The sequence below is a fragment of the Alosa alosa genome, chromosome 3 (genome assembly GCF_017589495.1).
Source record: "Alosa alosa isolate M-15738 ecotype Scorff River chromosome 3, AALO_Geno_1.1, whole genome shotgun sequence".
Classification (NCBI taxonomy): domain Eukaryota; kingdom Metazoa; phylum Chordata; class Actinopteri; order Clupeiformes; family Clupeidae; genus Alosa; species Alosa alosa.
In genome coordinates, this window is record NC_063191.1 from 17010185 (window position 1) to 17028612 (window position 18428).

The 18428-nt window shown below is 43.2% G+C and overlaps 1 protein-coding gene across 2 annotated transcripts; it reads left to right on the forward strand.

Annotated features, from left to right (window-relative positions):
• Window positions 1-723: 723 nt before the first annotated feature.
• Window positions 724-18421, forward strand: ifih1 (interferon induced with helicase C domain 1). 2 transcript variants are annotated; one of them, XM_048239204.1, is made up of 16 exons: window positions 724-1374; window positions 1791-1962; window positions 2153-2323; window positions 2619-2690; window positions 6575-6828; window positions 7338-7548; window positions 9485-9702; window positions 10298-10399; window positions 10812-10935; window positions 12343-12558; window positions 12745-13001; window positions 13177-13326; window positions 15843-16004; window positions 16228-16421; window positions 17149-17242; window positions 17370-18421. In XM_048239204.1, exons 1-16 carry the CDS (start codon window positions 940-942, stop codon window positions 17580-17582), a joined length of 3045 nt encoding a protein of 1014 aa, XP_048095161.1. In that variant the 5' UTR covers window positions 724-939; the 3' UTR covers window positions 17583-18421. The 2 variants fall into 2 exon arrangements, with proteins under 2 accessions (XP_048095161.1, XP_048095162.1); XM_048239205.1 differs by lacking the exons at window positions 724-1374; window positions 1791-1962; window positions 2153-2323; window positions 2619-2690 and adding an exon at window positions 2997-3077.
• Window positions 18422-18428: the final 7 nt, after the last annotated feature.

Genomic DNA, 18428 nt, shown 5'->3' on the forward strand with positions numbered 1-18428 from the left:
TTGTGCTCCAGGGCAGCTTTTACAGTACAATATGACTTCACCAAATATATCAGAAATATCAGTTTGCTCGCTTGTATCAATCAGTGCCAACTGAGTTGTTGGTGTCTTAGCTTTTTGGTAGTTTCAGACAAAAAGTTATGTATGGTTCTTAAATGACTGCCATTTTTATTTTTTACTGCTATTTTATTTTTTAGATCTAGGAATCCCTGAAGTGTTATATAGTTTTGAACACGACAAACAAGTATACAAAAATAATCATTTTCATTAAGACTCAACCTAGTATAGGCCTAGAATAACGTAGGCCTATAGAGAATTCATTAAGTCCATGAAAAAACGTTTTGTGATGTCAGTGAGTAGGCATCCAGCAAGATCCTGCATATTCATCAGTGACAGTGACACAAAGAAGCAGAAATAAGTGGACATTTGTCACCTGTTCTAGGCCCATTTTACACTGGATCTTTAATTGGGCCAATAAATAGGATTATTCCATAATCCTATTTATGGGCTGTGTTCATTCCACCTAATATCACCACCAAATATCAGGCTCGAAATCTTCATTGACAGTCAATTAGGCTACAACAACACAGTAGCCTACGTTCAGTAACCTGCCTGCCTATACCTTGCGTATTTGGAATAGATGCGCTGTGCACGCTCGCTCATGTCCCGCGCACGTTTGCGCCACATGATCATTGTGTCACTGTGTCATTTGTCAAGACCTAAACTATTTCCTGCCAAAACAGGCTTTCATATACATTAAAGTGACTCATTCTCCAAGTACACTAATACTGAATTCACCAATGAAGTTGAAGTTTGATGAAGTTTGTCTGATCGCAGCAGAAACGAAACCGAAACTAAACACAGCCTATTCGACGCTAAGTATCTGTTTGCTGGTTGTTGCAATTTCGGCTGTTACAAATTCAGCAAGAGTGTGAGGACAAGATGTCTTCAAGCTGTGAAGAAGAAAACATTGGCCTCATTGAATTTTTCAGAAATCGATTACGAAGACTCATTCTCGTCGATCCTCTGCTGGATCGTTTACATTTTATAGAAGAGGATGATAAAGAATCGATCAGAGCTAAGTTACGGAACGAGGGCGACTTAGTAGCTGCAGACCAACTCATAAACATTATTTTAAAAGGTCCACGGACAGAAGGTTGGTTTAGGCAACTAATAAACGGTCTAGAAACAGTAGGCTGTAAGAATGCAGCTAATTATATCAACAACAGTCCCCCTACTCCGTCTTTGGAGGCCGAAAATGACAACTGTGTCAGGATGATACAACTTCTTCAGCCGACACTGGAAACAATGAAGACACGAGATGTCTGCATCAGCTGTCACACAATGGACATTTTAACTGACGAGGATCGCGAGAATGTAAGTAGTGCAGTCTCAGGAAGCATAGGCCTACTACAACCTTTTGACAGATCTCTGATAGCCTAGCTCACAGGGTGTGTAGCCCTTAGCCTATGTAGACTATTAGGCCAATCTTAGTAGGCTAGTGACTAAAATTTCTGCCCTATGAAATATCATAGGTGGCTAGGCATAGGCTACTTAGCCTGTAGGGTATCATACTATTTAGAAAACTGCTGTTAAAGCCAATTGGTCGTAGCGCCATAAACCTGTGAGCCTAGGACGTGAAGGCTTGTTTTTTAAGCTTGCAATCTGGGACAATGTCAGCAGAGGGCAGTAGACGCCCATTTCTATCTCAGCAGTGTCTGAAGTTATAGTCCTTTCAGATTAGAGTCTCAGAAATAGAATCATAAAGTACAACATTTCGCCTGTCGTTCTAGATTTTAGCAGAGACGGACAACTACGGAGGCCAAAGGGGTGCTCGTTTACTACTTAAAAGAGTTGTAAGGAATGAAGCTGGGTGGTATTCCACATTGCTCAAAGCTTTGCGCAAGACCGACCACTTCGACTTGGTCAAAGAACTCCAAGGAGAAGATCTGGTGGATGAGGAAGGTAAGAGTTGGAAACATCCCATCTTTGAGGTGTAATAATTACAATTCATAGCAAGTAAAACGTCAGCTTTATTAATAACATAGTTTGGCTGAGTTTGTCATAGTTACTCTGTTTACACTCACGCATATTGTAAAGACGGCATACATCTTACTGAAGACATTTATGTGCTCCTACTGATGGATTTCTTTAGACTCTGTGTCAGGTAAAGGGGACACACCGCAGGCTCTTAAAGATGACAAGGAACTTGCTGACAAACACCTCAAAAGGAACCAGGCTCCGCTTTCCCAAGTTGAGGCCCCTGCCAGCTTTCCGGAATCATCCCGTGATAGTATATTAGATTCCTTCTCAAGTGGCAGTTCAAGTAAGATGGAAAAACTCACATCCACCTTTTGTTTCTATGTTTTAAGATTTTGCCCCAATGTGTGTGTGTGTGTGTGTGTGTGTGTGTGTGTGTGTGTGTGTGTGTTTGTACTGTATGTTTTAAGATTTTGCCTAAATGTGTGTGTGTGTGTGTGTGTGAGAGAGAGAGAGAGATAGTGTGTGTTAGTAAGTTAAATCAATTAATGCGATCAATATGGGATTGTCATATTTTCTTTTTCATTGTACTGTGTCCAACATGATCCTGTCTTAACATTGTTCTCTCTGTTATGTTTTAGTGGACCTCTATAGTAACTTTCATCAGAATGAGACTAGTCATGGCAATGAAAGCATGGATTGCTCCTCAACAGGTACTACAACTCTCTTGGCAGTTACTTTTGGGTAAAATACTTGCACATGATCTATTTACAGTTTGAAACTTGCACTTTTAAATTGACAATAATATTCCATGGACACGTGGGGCTCAGCCGAGCAGCACTGTGCAATGTGCAATATGCAGCTGTATATTTTTTCAGCGTGCAGCTTGTCTTGTATGCGCAGGATGTATCAGACATCACCACAGATTTCCCGTTCCCATCTGCATGTCGTGCAATTAGCAGTCACGAATCCTAGCTCCTCAACACGACACTGCAGCTTCAACGCCTGATGTGCAGCCTGCCTGCAGTGAGAATATGCATCTTGAAGCAATCATGCGTTAAACCCAAAGAGTCTTTTGGGAGGCTGGTGGTATGCAAAAGGTATTAACACCAGTCAAGTTGCACAGAATTTTCACACACTCCGGTCCAGGAGATCATCTTTCTGCCTTGTCTGTTGATACAGTCAGTGCTGGTGGAGCTGCATAGCTGGCAGCCTAGCTAACTGAATTGTTCAAGAGTCATCAGGAGTGTTTAAATAAGAGATTTCACCAGACTGTCATTGACAGGCTATGTCTGTAAGTAAGTCATGTAGTGTTTTTGCTATAGTGCTGATGATGATAATTAATACCCCATTTCCCCCAATCCCCCCACTTCCCCATTTGCGCCATCATAAGACTCATTATCAAATCATTCAACTGCAAAACAGCTTAAACTTAACAGATAATCACCTCTGAAATCTTCTGGTCCAGTAGACAGTATGCATTCATCTAAAGTCCAGCATTAGCTAATCCATAATGCATGGTTTTGCTTGACTGTGTTAGCAAGGTGGAGTTGGAGGCTCTGTGCTCTCAGGATACTGCTAGGCGTTTGTGGTGGCAGTGGAATGAAATGACTGAGAGTCACAGGAAAAAAGGGCTCCATGGGTTTGCCCTATTTGGCCCGAAAAATATGTTCCATGTGTCCCAGTGACTAACCACACAGAGGCTGGATAGTGTGGAGTACAGCCAGGCCTCTTAATTGCTAACACATGCTGTTGAGACTTAGAATGGGGACATGGGGGAAATTTGTTGGAAATTTGTCGCTTTGGTTTGTGTAATTCAGACTGCTGGATTCGGGTGTGGCAGTGACAATGTTATATGGTGTTATAAAGTAGATAAGTCACAGATAGATTCAATGCACGTTTGTTTTTTAACACTTTTTAGTTAGTTAGTTAGTTAGTTACTTAGTTAGTTACTTAGTTTGTTGCATACGCTTGCTTCTCAGCCACCACTGAAATGTAACCTAACACTGCTAAGGTACTCTTAGGTAACAGGATACTCTATCAGGATATGAGGAGCACATTTTAACTTATCGAGGCAGAATGATTGATCAAAACTATGTCATGGTTGCATGCTTACATGCGTGTGGGAATTAAAATGTGTTATAACAGCTGAAAGGGATTTCTTGGAGCCACTGTTTTACAATATATTTACAAAATCAACAGTATTTGTTGGCATTGTTGACGTTAGGACAAGGTTTCCACTATCTAAGACTGGTGAGTATGACATTCTGGTTTGGTGCTTACGTAATGCTGCCAGATGAGGTCTCTGTCATCATTGCTACCATGCACATAAAGGCATTTATGTGTTCAGACAGGGAAGCTAAGAGAAGGTTATGTTTACATCCTGTGCAAACACCCATGCTTATTATGTTTGTCAGATTGTAAACTCCCAAACATATCCTATCAGGGTCACCTAATCTTCAAAATGATGTTGTGAACTTGCAGATTACCTTCTGCATGCTAATGGGAGTGAATTTGTTGGAAATCTCTCTCTCTTTCTCTCCTACACACACACACACACACACACACACACACACACACACACACACACTGGGATGGCCAGTATTTATGATACATGTATTTATTGTATTTCAAATACAAAATAGTATTTTGTCATTTTGACTTTATTGGAAGGAAATGGCTTTGTATTTTGCATCAAAATACTTTATAGGTGTGTATTATTGAAGTTTAAAAATACTGCCAAATATTTTTGGTAAAACCAATACTTTTGGTGATGTGATGACATCATAACAATGAACAACAATGAATGTAGCTTCTGACTGGTGCTGACTTTGTCCACACTTGTGATCAGAATATTGGGATTCAGGAAGATGATCCAGTGCAAGATGAGTAATGTGCAGGTTGCTCACACCCAATCCACTTCCTCTCTCACACCAATCCACTCACTCAACCACATGGTTACTTGCTCACCCACACTTATAAGTCACCTTTCTGAGCAATGTTAATGTTCCTGAGCATTGTTGTTCTGGTACGTTCCCTTTGAAATTGGGAATCTTATTTTTTTCTTTAATAAACTTTAATCATCAGTAGGCAATATAACACTATTTAGCACTAACGGTATCCAGTTAGTTGAAAAACAAAGGTTCATGATCCTTCCTGATCAACAGCATTACCCAGTGCAATGTGTAAAATGTGTTGTTGTTTTTTTGTAGTTTATTTTGATACACTTAAAATTAGGGTATTTAAGACACCTTATTATAACCTTTACCAAGCCAATTTGATGGTAAACAACCTTGTAATAGGGGAATCGTTCACCTAGCATAGACATACAGCATAGCCGTGGCGAGTCGCTAACGAGAGAACCAGTCATGCAACTTCAAAAACAGTCGACCCAAAGACATCTCGCGAGAATCGTTAAACATTACCTTGTCAGTAGATATAGCTATTGTGTACAGCGGGAACAAGCCACGAGAAGTAGGCCATTTACAACAGCAGAGTAAAACATAAATATATCGTGACTCTAGAGAGAGCTCTACAGTCGCCAAAAATACCTGAAACTGTATAGTATACCTTTAAAATACATTTTGATGTATATTTGCCCATCCCTACACACACATACAGTTGAAACAATTCAGATCATTAATAATATCTTAAAACAATGCATTCAACCATAGACTGTATATATATCTATATATACAGTCTATGCATTCAACAGTTAGAGGGAATGATTACCATTGAGAAATGATCCTAATTCCTGTATTTTAATGTCATGCAATTATGAATTATACGTCTGTCTGTCAGCACGCATTTCTATACAGAATTTAATATTCTATATTCTGTTTACTGTAATTCTGTATATATGCAGAATATCTCCTGCTGTTTGGGATTCTTGTAAAGACACTGTCTGAAGCCATCTAAATGCAGCCACTGCTACAAGTAAACACAGCACAACAGCTTTACTCAAGTGGCTTTACCACACGCTAGCGCCAAGATTTTATGGTCACTGTTCCTTTCTCTTAAATCTATAATAGATGTATGTAATTTATGGAACAACCAAAAAGGCTCCATTAAAATAGAGCAAACCTGATAGAGATCTGTTTGGTAGTGCAGTTTGTAAGCCAGGCCGCAGGGAAAATCTCTAATGAAACTAGGCTTGGGAGAAGTGAAGTATTCGAAAGCCATGCAGGCCATGGTCTATTTCCTGTTGCTTTGGAGAACACAATAAGCACTATTCCCCCACCAGCATAGAAATAATCCAGGAAGTGCCACTCGAGTGATGCAGTTGGACACAGAGCCGAGACCTTCCATCATGGACTGCCCCGCGGTACTGGATTAGGAGGGCTTACGCCAACCTCAGGAGATGTTGTTTTAAACGTGCCGTGTCCTGTGGTTCCCTAGAAAGAGCCATGGAGTGGCCCCCCAACACCACACCAGCCCACCCCACCCCACCCCACATTCCAGTTTATATAATGGCAAACGATAGCGCGATAAAGTCGTAATTACAGGGTGTTGATGCAGACGCCGTCTGCCCGGCTGACCTGCCACTCGGCTGTCTCTCTCTCTCTCTCTCTCTCTCTCTCTCTCTCTCTCTTTGCAGACGGTGGCGATGGGGGGGCTGTGGTTGAGACTGAGGCGGCGATGGGCGCAACGGGAGGCCCAGACGAGGGGGACATCGTTCTGAGGGACTATCAGATGGAGGTGGCCCGGCCGGCCCTTGAAGGCCAGAACATCATCATCTGCCTGCCGACAGGAAGTGGGAAGACCAGAGTGGCCGTCTACATCACAAAGGAACATCTGGACAGCAGAAGGAGGAAGGAGCAGCCGGGGAAGGTTGTGGTGCTGGTGAATAAGGTGCGCGCATGCAGGCACATCAGCCATTCTTTCCTTCGTCCCTCATTGCTGTGTCTTAACGCAGATCAGATGTTTAAACTGCAGTTTCATTCACATATTTGCTATCATGCATTCCCACTTCCTGTGACCGTTTTTGGCATCATACAAATATTTGCTTGCCCATGGCCTTGTCTGTTTTTTTCAGTTATGGTTCAAGAAGGGGAAATTCATTTTCGTTGCACCAGACTTGCCGTCTGCAGAAATGATTCATCAGACTTAAAGCGTCTGACACAGCCCAAAATCTTGCCATCATGTAGTTTTAAGTGTTGACTTGTCTGAACTGCAGCAAACACACAGCTGGTGCAACACATTGTTTTTGTTGAGAGAGTAAACTCATTAGGCATCAGGAAATGTAAAGATAGTCAGATGTACAGTAAAGATGTACAGCTCTATCACATCACATGATCTCCTTGGGCAATAAAATAGGACATTTGATCTGTTCTTTGCAATGAGGTTGTGTTGATTTTCAGGTTCCACTGGTAGAGCAGCATTACTCCACTGAGTTTGGGAGGTTCTTACGGCACCAGTACAAAGTGGAACGGGTGAGCGGAGACTCTCAGCTGAAAATCTCTTTCCCGGAGGTCGTCAGAAAGAATGACATCATCATCTGCACGGCGCAAATCCTGGAAAACTCCTTTGCCAACGCCAAAAAAAAAGACGAGGACGGGATCTCGTTGTCAGGTCTGGCCCTCCCGTACCATCCCCATGCAGTTCCCTTAGTATTTTTTCCCTCCCGTTATTGATCTGTGGTTGACAGATGTTATGGAGGAGAGGCTTTTTAGACTCTGTCTAAGCACTCTCAAGTGAATGATGTCCCCGGTGTTTTAGAGGTGATGGTGGGGGGAGGGGAGACTGAACAGGAATGACGCACCCCCCCCCCTCCCCCACCCCAGGGATTTTTTCCTTTGACAGGTTTCTGTCATATACAGCCAGTTCTCTTTTATCTGGAAGTCTGGCTGGCACTCTCTAACCCAAGGTGGAATTTCCCCAAGTGTAACAGATGCTGTTTGCTTCACGTCTTCCTGTGTCATATGATTATTATTTTATTTATTCTTTTTTTTGTAATTATTTGTTTGTTTTTTATTTTATGGGGGGCTGGCAAGTGTCTGGCCTGGAGTCGAGTCTGTTTAAGCCATCAGGGGGTGGCTCATCCAATCCGCCTGAGGCCCCTTGTCACTGCGTCAAGTTTAATGTTCCACACCAGGGCTTTCTTTTGTGTTTGTGTTGGCCTCTAGGGCAGCACATGTAACACCGTTCAGAAAAAAAAAGAGTTGGATTTGTAAAAGGAAACTCTGCATTAATCATAGCAGTGAAATGCATATTCTGACCTTTTTTGCTCTTTTTTGCACGTCTGAGTCACAGCCTAGGCGTAGAGGGAGAGGTTTAAGTTGCAATGTCGGTTTTCCTACAGGAGATATGAGACTTGGGTTGGCTGGGCTGGACTCCGCGCCAAGGCTGTGGTGTAAAATTGCAGTCGTGGAAAGAAAAAACGAGTGCTATACTCGTATTTAAAAATCTGCAAGATCTGGAAACAAAACAATGGCTTTCGGGATGGAGGTTGGCTTTCCAACAAGATAATCAACATGTAAACCTTACGCCTCAGCATAATTACAAATAGATGTTGTAGGGAGGCGTTCAAGATTCTGAGGTCTGTGGAAAAGTCAAGTGGGAGAAAGGGAGAGAGAGACAGGGACAGAGAGAGAGCAAGAGAGAGAGGGAGAGTGAGATAGGGAGAGAGAGACAGGGACAGAGAGATAGCGAGAGAGAGTGAGAGAGAGAGAGGAAGAGAGAGAGGGACAGAGAGAGCAAGAGAGAGAGAGAGGGATAGAGAGAGAGAGAGAGAGAGACAGGGCTTAAATTGTTCAGGCACCATGCCTGAATTCAGGCGTGAGCTGGTATGCTTAAGATTTGAAAATAGGCAATGAAACTTAAGTATATATGACGTCCTCATAAATGTCTGATAACTTCAGGCACAGACATGTCTATTGCTTTAAGCCCTGGACAGAGAGAGACAGAGAGAGAGAGCGAGAGAGCTGACGGAAGGACGGGTGAGTCAGAAAGGACCTCTTGGAAGGTTCATGTCCTCCGTAGCCAGGAGAGGTCCTGAACCCCTGGCTGAGAGGAGGGGTCTTCACTGGTTCTCATTAAAACGCATGTCAGCTGTGGGGCTGGATTTACGCTCCTCTCACGTCAGGTTTACAGCGTGACCCAAGACCTTCTCCTCTTTGACCTCCACCAACTGCCACCATACACATACAACCTAACAATCCACGCAAGTTTGCTAAGTGATCATCAGCTTTTCCTTATAGGAGACCCATTAAACTCTTGAAACTACTTGAGTTCCCCTTCAGACCCCTTTGAGATTCTATAGTATGAGATCAACTTTAAGTGTCTTAACTATATTGTATAATACATATTCATATAGTCCCTTAAATTAAGTAAATGTCTTTCTCCCTCGGCAGACATTTTCCATCATGTTGTATAGTGTAGTCTAGCAGCTGGTATAAAAAGTAGTGGAGTAGCCAAGATTCCTCTAAATACTTCACAGAATAATGCTGACAGTGAACACTGAATCACCCTTTAATGAAGTGATTTACCTTTCCCCCCCCCCTCATAGACATCACCCTCATGGTGATAGATGAGTGCCACCACACGCAGAAGGGGGGTGTCTACAACCACATTATGATCCGCTACCTGAGGCAGAAGCACCGCAACGCCCTGCTGCTGAAGGAGCAGAAGGAGCCGCAGCCCATCCCTCAGATCTTGGGGCTGACCGCCTCGCCTGGCGTGGGAGGTGCCAAGACCCAGCAGAAGGCCGAGGAGCACATACTCAAGGTTCCCCACCAGGGCTGGTCACTGCTGTGCTTGGTCTTTTCCTCCTGACCTCGTTTCTCTCCCTTTTTTCTCCCACGGCTTTATGTCCTCTCTTCCCTACATTCATTCATTGCCTTCCCTCCCTTTTTCTCCGTACTCCCTCCCTCTCTCTCACTCTCTCTCTCTTTACTACCTAACTTCCTCCATTCCTGCCACTCCCTGGTTTGTCTCTTGTTCACTTTCCCCCCCCACACTTGTACCGTAGATCAAGCTGTTTCTAATGTTCCACATGGCCCCAGACTCCCAGCAGCTGTAAAGCTCCTCGTGCCATTCCTGCTATTGAAAGCAGATTGTTTTGTGAAACAAGAAACATACTGTATTTAGTTTGTTACTAACACACCAGAGGCCTCTCCTCTCAAGTGGTTTTCTAATCGTTGTTAGTGGGCGTAAATAGTATAGAGTCAGTTTTACCCACCAAATGAATGTTAAATAATAGAACTGTGGTACCATGGTGCAATGGTGTGATGCCACAAGTACTGTTGGTAGACTTGTGTCAGGACATATGAGTTGTCATCACAAAGCGTTCATTCCCTGTATGCTTTCATGTCATGTGCAGATCTGTGCTAATCTGGATGCTGTTACTATAAAGACGAAGAACTTAGCAGAGGAATCTAAAGCCCCTTTCAAAAGGATTGCAAGTGCTGACAAGAGGAAAGAGGTACCCCTTTAAAGCGCCAAACTTTCCATACTGTAGCTGTTCTCCACATACATACTAGTGGATATGACAAAGTTTTTGCAGTAGCAGCATAGCAAGTTGGCTGTCAGAAATGCCTGCAAACCGATCAGAGTTGAATTGTAGGTCTTTATAGCCACATTGTTACCTCTTCCAAACATCGAAGCCTGTGCTATTGAAAGGATTTTCTAACAAAGGGGAACCATATAAGCTGTAGTTTTATATTGAAGCAAATTACTATGTTTAAATTCACTTGATTTAAGAAATTGCTGACTGTGTTTCCCTTTGAATTATTAAATGTTTAGTGACATTCAATTAGAGTGTGCCAGAAGAAACCTCTTTCTTCAAATGTGGCTTTGTAAGTGCTCTCTCTCATCATACTCCCAACCATCGCAAGGATCCCTTCGGAGATGTCATCAAGGGTGTCATGGAGCAGATTCACGCTCATGTCGGGCTCAACTCGCTGTGCGAGTTCGGTACTCAGAACTATGAGCAGTGGGTGGTCCTGACAGAGCAGAATGGTGAGTTGCAGCAACATTTTCCGTAAGTCCTAGAGAAGACATACATGCCATTACTGACCCTTTTTTTCTTTCAGAGAGTATATAGTGCATATACATATGCTCCATGGTCGCAGTTGCTGTACTTGCTTGAGAGACGCTGACTTACTGGCACTTACAGGCAGAGAGTCAGTTTAACTGAAAAACCAAGGCCTCCTCGATCAGTTCTCCCTCAGTCTGATTACTAATCCATGTGTTTCACCGGTTTTAATCAGGCTAGCTGGACAGCACATTCTTTTCTGAGTACCCAGAAAAAAAGATGCCTACCCCCCAAAAGTCCCTATAGGTTTAGGTCATTTCCAAAAAGAACATTTTTTTTTAATGTTCCTGTGGCATAAATCATCCAAAGTCTGCAAAAAGCTTTTGAGTCGGAGAGCCTGCAGTGGAGTTCTGATTGAAGAGTTAGGGAGCAAGGATTCCTTCCTCTCTCCCTGTGTGTGCAGCGTGCTGCAGTCTTCAAGGATACAAGGATACAAGGATACAAGGAAGTTTATTGTCACATGCATATAGTTACTGGAAGTAAGAAATGCAGTGAAATTATGTCTGGTGTCAGCCTATTTGTGCATTAATGGGGTAAAAGTGCAGTAGAAGAGGGGTTTAGTAGATTAAGTGGCAAGGGCTGCATAAAAAAGGTGGGGGAGGATTGGGATTGGGTGGGGGGCACCAACAAGGAGCACCCAAGAGCAACAAGGGCAAGGAAAAACTCTTGGTGTGTGTGTTGGGGGATGACAGGGGAGATGGGATAGTGTGCTGTGTATGTGGGGAGAGGGCAGTGTGCAATATGTGTGTTGGAGAAGCTTCCTCATGAGACAATGTGCTGTGTATGTAGGGGGGCAGGGACTTACTATTGCAAGCAGAGTACTGTATGTAATGTATGTGAGTGATGACAGTGAAGATGTGTGTGTGGGCGGGAGTGGAGCAGTGACTGTGTGTGTGTGTGTGTAGTGTGTGTGTGGGGGTAGGTGGGGGCAGTGTGCTGTAAGTATGTAGAGGATGTGTGTTGGAGAAGATCCTGAAGACAATGTGCTGTGTATGTGGGGGGCAGTGTGCAGCAAGTATGTAGAGGAGTGCTGTATGTATGTGAAGTGATGACAGTGATGATGTAAGTGTGTGTGTGTTGGGGATGGGGGTGGGGTGGGGGGGCAGAAAGGCTAGGCAATCAAGGACATGGGTAGATGGAGGAGAAATCAAAAATAATAAATAAAAAGTGTGCAAAAGTTGGAGAAAGTCAGATATGTGTGTGTGTGTGTGTGTGTTTTGACGTGTGATGAAATAAGAAAATAAATAAAAGGTCTGTAGCATAGGGAGAGGGATGTAAAAGTGCTAAAAGTCTTGTTCAGTCGTCTCATTGGCTTGTTGTTTCCCATACAGCCGCTAAAGACGAAAACACGAAAGTGAGAGTGTGCGCCGAACACCTCCGCCAGTACAACGAGGCCCTGCACCAGAGCAACACCATCCGAATGTCAGATGCTTTCAGCTTCCTCGACAAGTACTACAACGAGGAGAGGAAGAAGAAGTACGACCCCGAGGAGGGCGAGTCCATCAACATCACCGACACTGAAAGATTCCTGTTCACGTTGTTCAAAGGTATTTCCATGACACAGAATAACTAGAGGCCAGGCTTTTTGAATTGCATTGCCGTTCAAAGAAGTCAGCTTCATGTTGAAATCTCACTAGCAATGCCATGGGGATCGTTGGAATGTTTTTGCTAGTACGCTGTGTTGCTCACCGGCGTGACGTTGTCGTTTTTTTTTTTTTTTTCTTTTTCCGCAGACAAGAAGGAAAAGCTGCGCGAGCTGACCAAGCAGGCCAAATACGAGAACAACAGCCTGGCCAAGCTGCGCGAGGTCATCCTGAAGGAGTTCACCACCCGGACGGAGGCCCGCGGCATCATCTTCACCCGCACGCGACTCAGCGCCATCGCCCTCAGCCAGTGGATCCAGGAGAACCCCAAGTTCGAGGAATGCGGAGTGCGGGCCAGCCATCTGATAGGAGGTGGAGACCAGAGCCTCGTGAAGCCCATGACCTCGGTGAGTGAGGCCCGAGTGAGCGACCGACGTAACCGAGTATTTGTTTTGTCTCTTCTCTTTCTCTGTTCGCTCTGCCTATCTGTTTCCAGCATGTCTGTCTCTGTGAATGATAGGTTTGAATTCCATGTTGGGTCCAAGCGGCCTTTGGATGTGATTGTTGTTGTTCTCGGAACAGGCCGAGCAGAAGGATGTGCTGAAAAAGTTTCGCCAGGGGGAGATAAATCTGCTCATTGCAACAACGGTTGCAGAGGAGGGTCTGGATATAAAGGAGTGTAACATAGTTATCCGTTACTGCCTGGTCACCAATGAGATCGCCATGATTCAAGTAAGTCTGATGATTGTAAGAGGAAATTACGGATATATGAAGGATCTACAGTATATATAGTATATTTAGTGACCGTACACCAACAGAATGCACTGTCTGTTGCATTGTATTGCAGTTACTGTATACTGATATTGACATTTTATTGCAGGATTCTTATAGGAGGAGCAGTGTAATAGGGCAGAAGGGGCACAGACCTCTACTGCCATTTAACATTATCCTATGACAACTAGCACATATTTGCATGGAATAGCTCTGTCTTTTGATTATTTTGGTTGGCAGACCCACGCAGGAATAACTGACGCAACTGTTAGTCTATGCAGCTGCAGTCCCAAAGCTAACGTTAGCTGAGAAGCTGATGGAGAAAATGAAACATAAAATTGATATGCGGGCCGGATCTCATTAAAAAACAAAATCAACCAAGGGATCACACAAAACTTTGTTGCGGTTCGGAGAGTTTGAGACCACTGCTTTAGATGTTAAAGGAACTTGCCAACATTTTGAGAAATTAGCTTATTCGCCTAGATAAGATGATACATACCCTTTTCGTCTCTGTGAGTACAGTGACTCAGTCTGACGCACCCACCAGTCAGGCGAAGCACTGGTATTTTGGATTTGCAGAAGTAAAACCGGAGCTTTTCAGGTGCTGCGTTTAAATCACTCTGCCCAAGTAGCAGTGCTTCTTCGTCGCTTTTCGTTTTGATCTGTAGCCCCCCCCGCTGGACTGCACCCCCCGAAAGGAGGGTAGGGCAGACACAGTTTTCTGTGAATATCTCGAGAACCGTAAGGTTTAGGAGGACCATTTTTTTTGTATGTTGATCTCAAGGGGCCATGTCAACCCATTCCATAACCACTCATTTCATGTATAGCGCCACCTAGTTAAACACAAAAAAGTAAAAATGAGGTGTTGTAATCGCAGGTATCTGTGACCTAACATAGTCAAAAATGCACGAAATTGGAAGTGTAGGATCATTTTGACACCCTCTGAATGCACGCCAAGTTTTGTGGAATTCCGTTCATGGGGGGCCACACAATAAATTAATTTATGTTACTATACACCAACTGGCCTGTAGGTGGCCGGAGACAGTTTTCTGTGAATATCTCGAGAACCGTGGGGCCTAGGGAGGTCCACCTTTTTTGTATGTTGGTCTTAAGGGGGCATGTCAACCCATCCCATTACCACTTATTTCATGTATAGAGCCACCTAGTTAAAAATTAAAAAGCAAAAAATTTGGTGTTTTCATCACAATATCTCTGGCTGACATGGTCAAAACTGCACGAAATTGAAAGTGTAGGATCATTATGACACCCTCCGAATGCATGCCAAGTTTTGTGAAATTTCGTTCATGGGGGGCCTTACAATAAAATAATTTATGTGTACATTTAGTGACCGTACACCAACAAGAATTCCCGGGACACTGAAAGACCGGGGTACATGAAACTTGGTGGGCATGATGGGCATGATAGCATGGAACCATCGTTTTTCGTTTTGATCTGTAGCCCCCCCGCTGTACTGGACCCCCTGAAAGGAGGGTAGGGCAGACACAGTTTTCTGTGAATATCTTGAGAACCGTAGGGCCTAGGATGACCAATTTTTTCCGTGATGTTTGCCTCCAGGGTCATGTTAACCCATTCCATGTGCACTCATGTGCATAAACAGATACACACGCACACACATACATTCACAGTAATCATAACGTGATGACACATACTCACACAGTAGACATATGTACGCATGCATGCACATGCACAAACACACATATGAGGCAAACACACAAGCACGCACACACACACACACACACACCCACACACATAAACATAAAACGTGTTTGCGCACACATGCACACAATTCAAGAATTTCTCAGAATTATGAACAGGCAAGATGGGGGTGGGGTTGTATAAAATGAATTTTACATGTGAAATCTATGAACTAATCATGTTTTGGTACTTGTTGTCTAGCAGATACCAGTGAGAATTGAGGGTGGATAATGCAATTTAGTGAGACAGTTAGAATCATATAGGCCTTTCAGCGTGATTTATTTTTGTGGAAAAAATGTGCTGGACTGGGCGGCGGTCATATTTTGTACCGCTCTGCGGTACATCTAGTTTTACATTGGTATTTGTACAGTAACTATGCAAGTCACAACATGTAAATAAAAGAAATGTTTGGAGTTCTTTTGTTATTTTTGGGAGCTATAGGCTACTTGTTTCTGACCAACTCAATAAACTATGCTAGCCTAGGCTAACAGTAGGTGTGTCAGACTGAGTTACTGCATGCAGAGAGACGAGAAGGGTATGTATCATCTTATCTAACTCTGGGGGAGACGGCAAATAATCTAATTTTCCAAAATGTTGGCATGTTCCTTTAAAGTAGCACCTCTCTCTTGTTCTGCTCTGGTCCTTTAAAGTAGCACCTCTCTTTTGTTCTGCTTTCTCATGTTATGTCTGCTGGCATGTCATATTGGGAGATGTACTGTATATGTGATGGAGGGCATGATAGAGCGAGTCTCTGTCCTCAGGCGCGAGGCCGAGGGAGAGCGGAGGACAGCAGCTACACTCTGGTGGAGACGGAGGGGTCGGGAGTGGCCGAGCGTGAAAGCGTTAACGAGTACCGGGAGAAGATGATGAGCAAAGGCATCGCCAGAGTGGTGAAGCTGCCCAAGGCAGAGTACGACAAGAAGGTGAGCATCTGACCTGTGCTGAGCGTGTTCGTCTCAGGGTGAGGGATGAACGAACTTTGGTGTATCACGTTTAACCAAACACTTAAGTCTGGTATTTAGCCAGAGTTCATCGTCTCATTTATTAAATTCTTCACCTGTAAGAAAGAAATCAACTTTTTTCGAATGTGGTGGGCTTGATTTGAGTATTGCAATGTAAGACACTTTTGTGGTTGTTTTTGATCAGATAAAAGACTTCCAGCTCCAGGTCATCATGGAGAAGAGAGTGCATGCCAAGAAGAAGAAGCAGAAGAGCATGCAGCAGGAAGAACCCTCCAAAGTCAGCTTCAGTTGCAGGCACTGTAACAAGGCCGTCTGCTCAGGAGAGAGCATCAAAGTCATTGAGAACATGCACCATGTCAACGTCACCCCTCGATTTCGGTGCGCCAGCTTCATATTTACTCACATAAGGACAGGATGTTTATCACACTCTCATTCTGTAATTCAAAAAAAAACCAATTGTGGTTATTGCCCTCAGGAATATGTTTCTATGTGGTCCTATCCTGTTCCACTGCATTCTTAGGGAAGAATGTGAACTTTTGCACTTCAAGCTTAACTTAAAAAGGCATTAAAGAGCTGTTGTCTACAACTAGCGGGATATACACGTATATGCCTTGCAACTTCAACACAACTTGCACTGATAAAAGATAGCCAACTTCCAATACACCAGTATTTGGCCACACTCTGCTGTAAAATCTGTTCTTATATTTTCACTTGATTCAGATTAAGTTCAAAATGTAATGGCCTTTCCTTAGGACATGCCACACCTCTCCATCATGTTTCACGAGAATTGAGCCAGTATTTTATATGTGATGCTGCTTACAGTCAAACAGACAAACAAGCCATGTAGAATACATAACCTACTTGGCAGAGAACACTTGTCTGTAAATGAGTAAAAATTTAAAAATGTTATATATCAAGCCTTCCAGCATACACATTTGATTTTGGAAATCAGATGTTTGTTTTAATTAATTTGCGCAAATATGTTCTTTATTGTCCCCCTCTTCACCTTCACCTGTTTTCAGAGTGTACAAAGTCACTTGACTAATAATGTTTGGGAACAGAACACCTTTAATAATAATCTCTCACATTGGTTCTTTTTTTACAGTGATCTGTTCACAGTGCAAGAAAATGCTTCACTTCAAGAGAGACTGCTGGACTATGAGGCCAATGGAGTTATAGCATGCAAAGACTGTGGGCATGTATGTACATTTTATGCTATACTGAGTTGAACTCGCAGGTCATACTGCTCTCCTAGTGAGAATGTATTGAAGAGCCATGAACTCATGTAGCCGTCTGATGTTCTATGTGTTCTGTTCCCTCTGATAGAAATGGGGGTCCATGATGTTGTACAAATCGATTGACGTCCCCTGTCTTCACATCAAGAACTTTGTAGTGACGTACAACAGCAAAAACAAGGTCTTCAGCAAGTGGAGTGAACTTTCCATTCGGTTTCCAGCCTTTGACTACGCTGCGCATGCAGTGGACTTGGTGGATGAGAACCTGGAGGAGGAGGAGGAGGAGGAGGAGGACACTATGTGACGTTAACAATAGTGAGACACTGTGTTTCATGGCCCAGATATGTGACAATGTACTGTGTGAGATTTCAGATTCCTCATACTTAAGGGGCCATACAGACAGGCCACATCTCTTAACTTCATACATACAACTTATCCATAAACATAAAGGAAATAAATGCACTTGTTTACCTACTGGACACAATCTTACAATGGCTTTCAGCAGGCAACCCAGGGGAGTGGGTGGGACATCTCTTGTCACAAAACCCTGGCAACAACACTAGCTGCATGTAGTTCAAAGTGATGATCATTTTTAATCTGGGACTGTTCTGTGACAGATGCTGTCTGTGCTTCTGGCAAATGCTTGTTCATATTTGGGCTCAATGGCCAATCCAATTACACCTCTCCCCTCTATGCTCCCAAAGCAATGTGTTGTTTGACTGAAATACCGTATGGACAGTCCAAGCCACTTTGTTTCTGAGTACACACCCAGACTTAATGTAAGAATGCACGCACATCTGTATATTTCAATAGATACTGACTGATGCAAAAGGAAAAGAAAAAATATGTGTGTTTACTGTGCTTTGCTCCCATGGTGATTAAATGATACAATGTTTCAACCACTCAGTTCTTCATCAGGTACAGTACATCAAGACTGTACACCTCAACTGGACTGAGAGGAGCAATTTGCTGAATTTGGCAAACAGTTTAGTCACTTTTAGGATTAGTCACTGACTGCACTTTTAATTCTGTAATTCAGATTGATCTATCTGTCATTGCTGTTAATGAGATTAATAACTGCATGACATATTATTTCTGGGGTAATCAACATAATTCATGGTAATAAATTATGATATCCTGGTGTGATGTG

Excerpts from the sequence above, each read along its gene's own strand:
- ifih1 (XM_048239204.1), top strand. The coding sequence starts at position 940 with ATGTCTTCAAGCTGTGAAGAAGAAAACATTGGCCTCATTGAATTTTTC. Across the intron at positions 13,002-13,176 it reads TCGTGAAGCCCATGACCTCG|GCCGAGCAGAAGGATGTGCT; the intron begins GTGAGTGAGGCC and ends TTCTCGGAACAG. Across the intron at positions 13,327-15,842 it reads ATGAGATCGCCATGATTCAA|GCGCGAGGCCGAGGGAGAGC; the intron begins GTAAGTCTGATG and ends CTCTGTCCTCAG.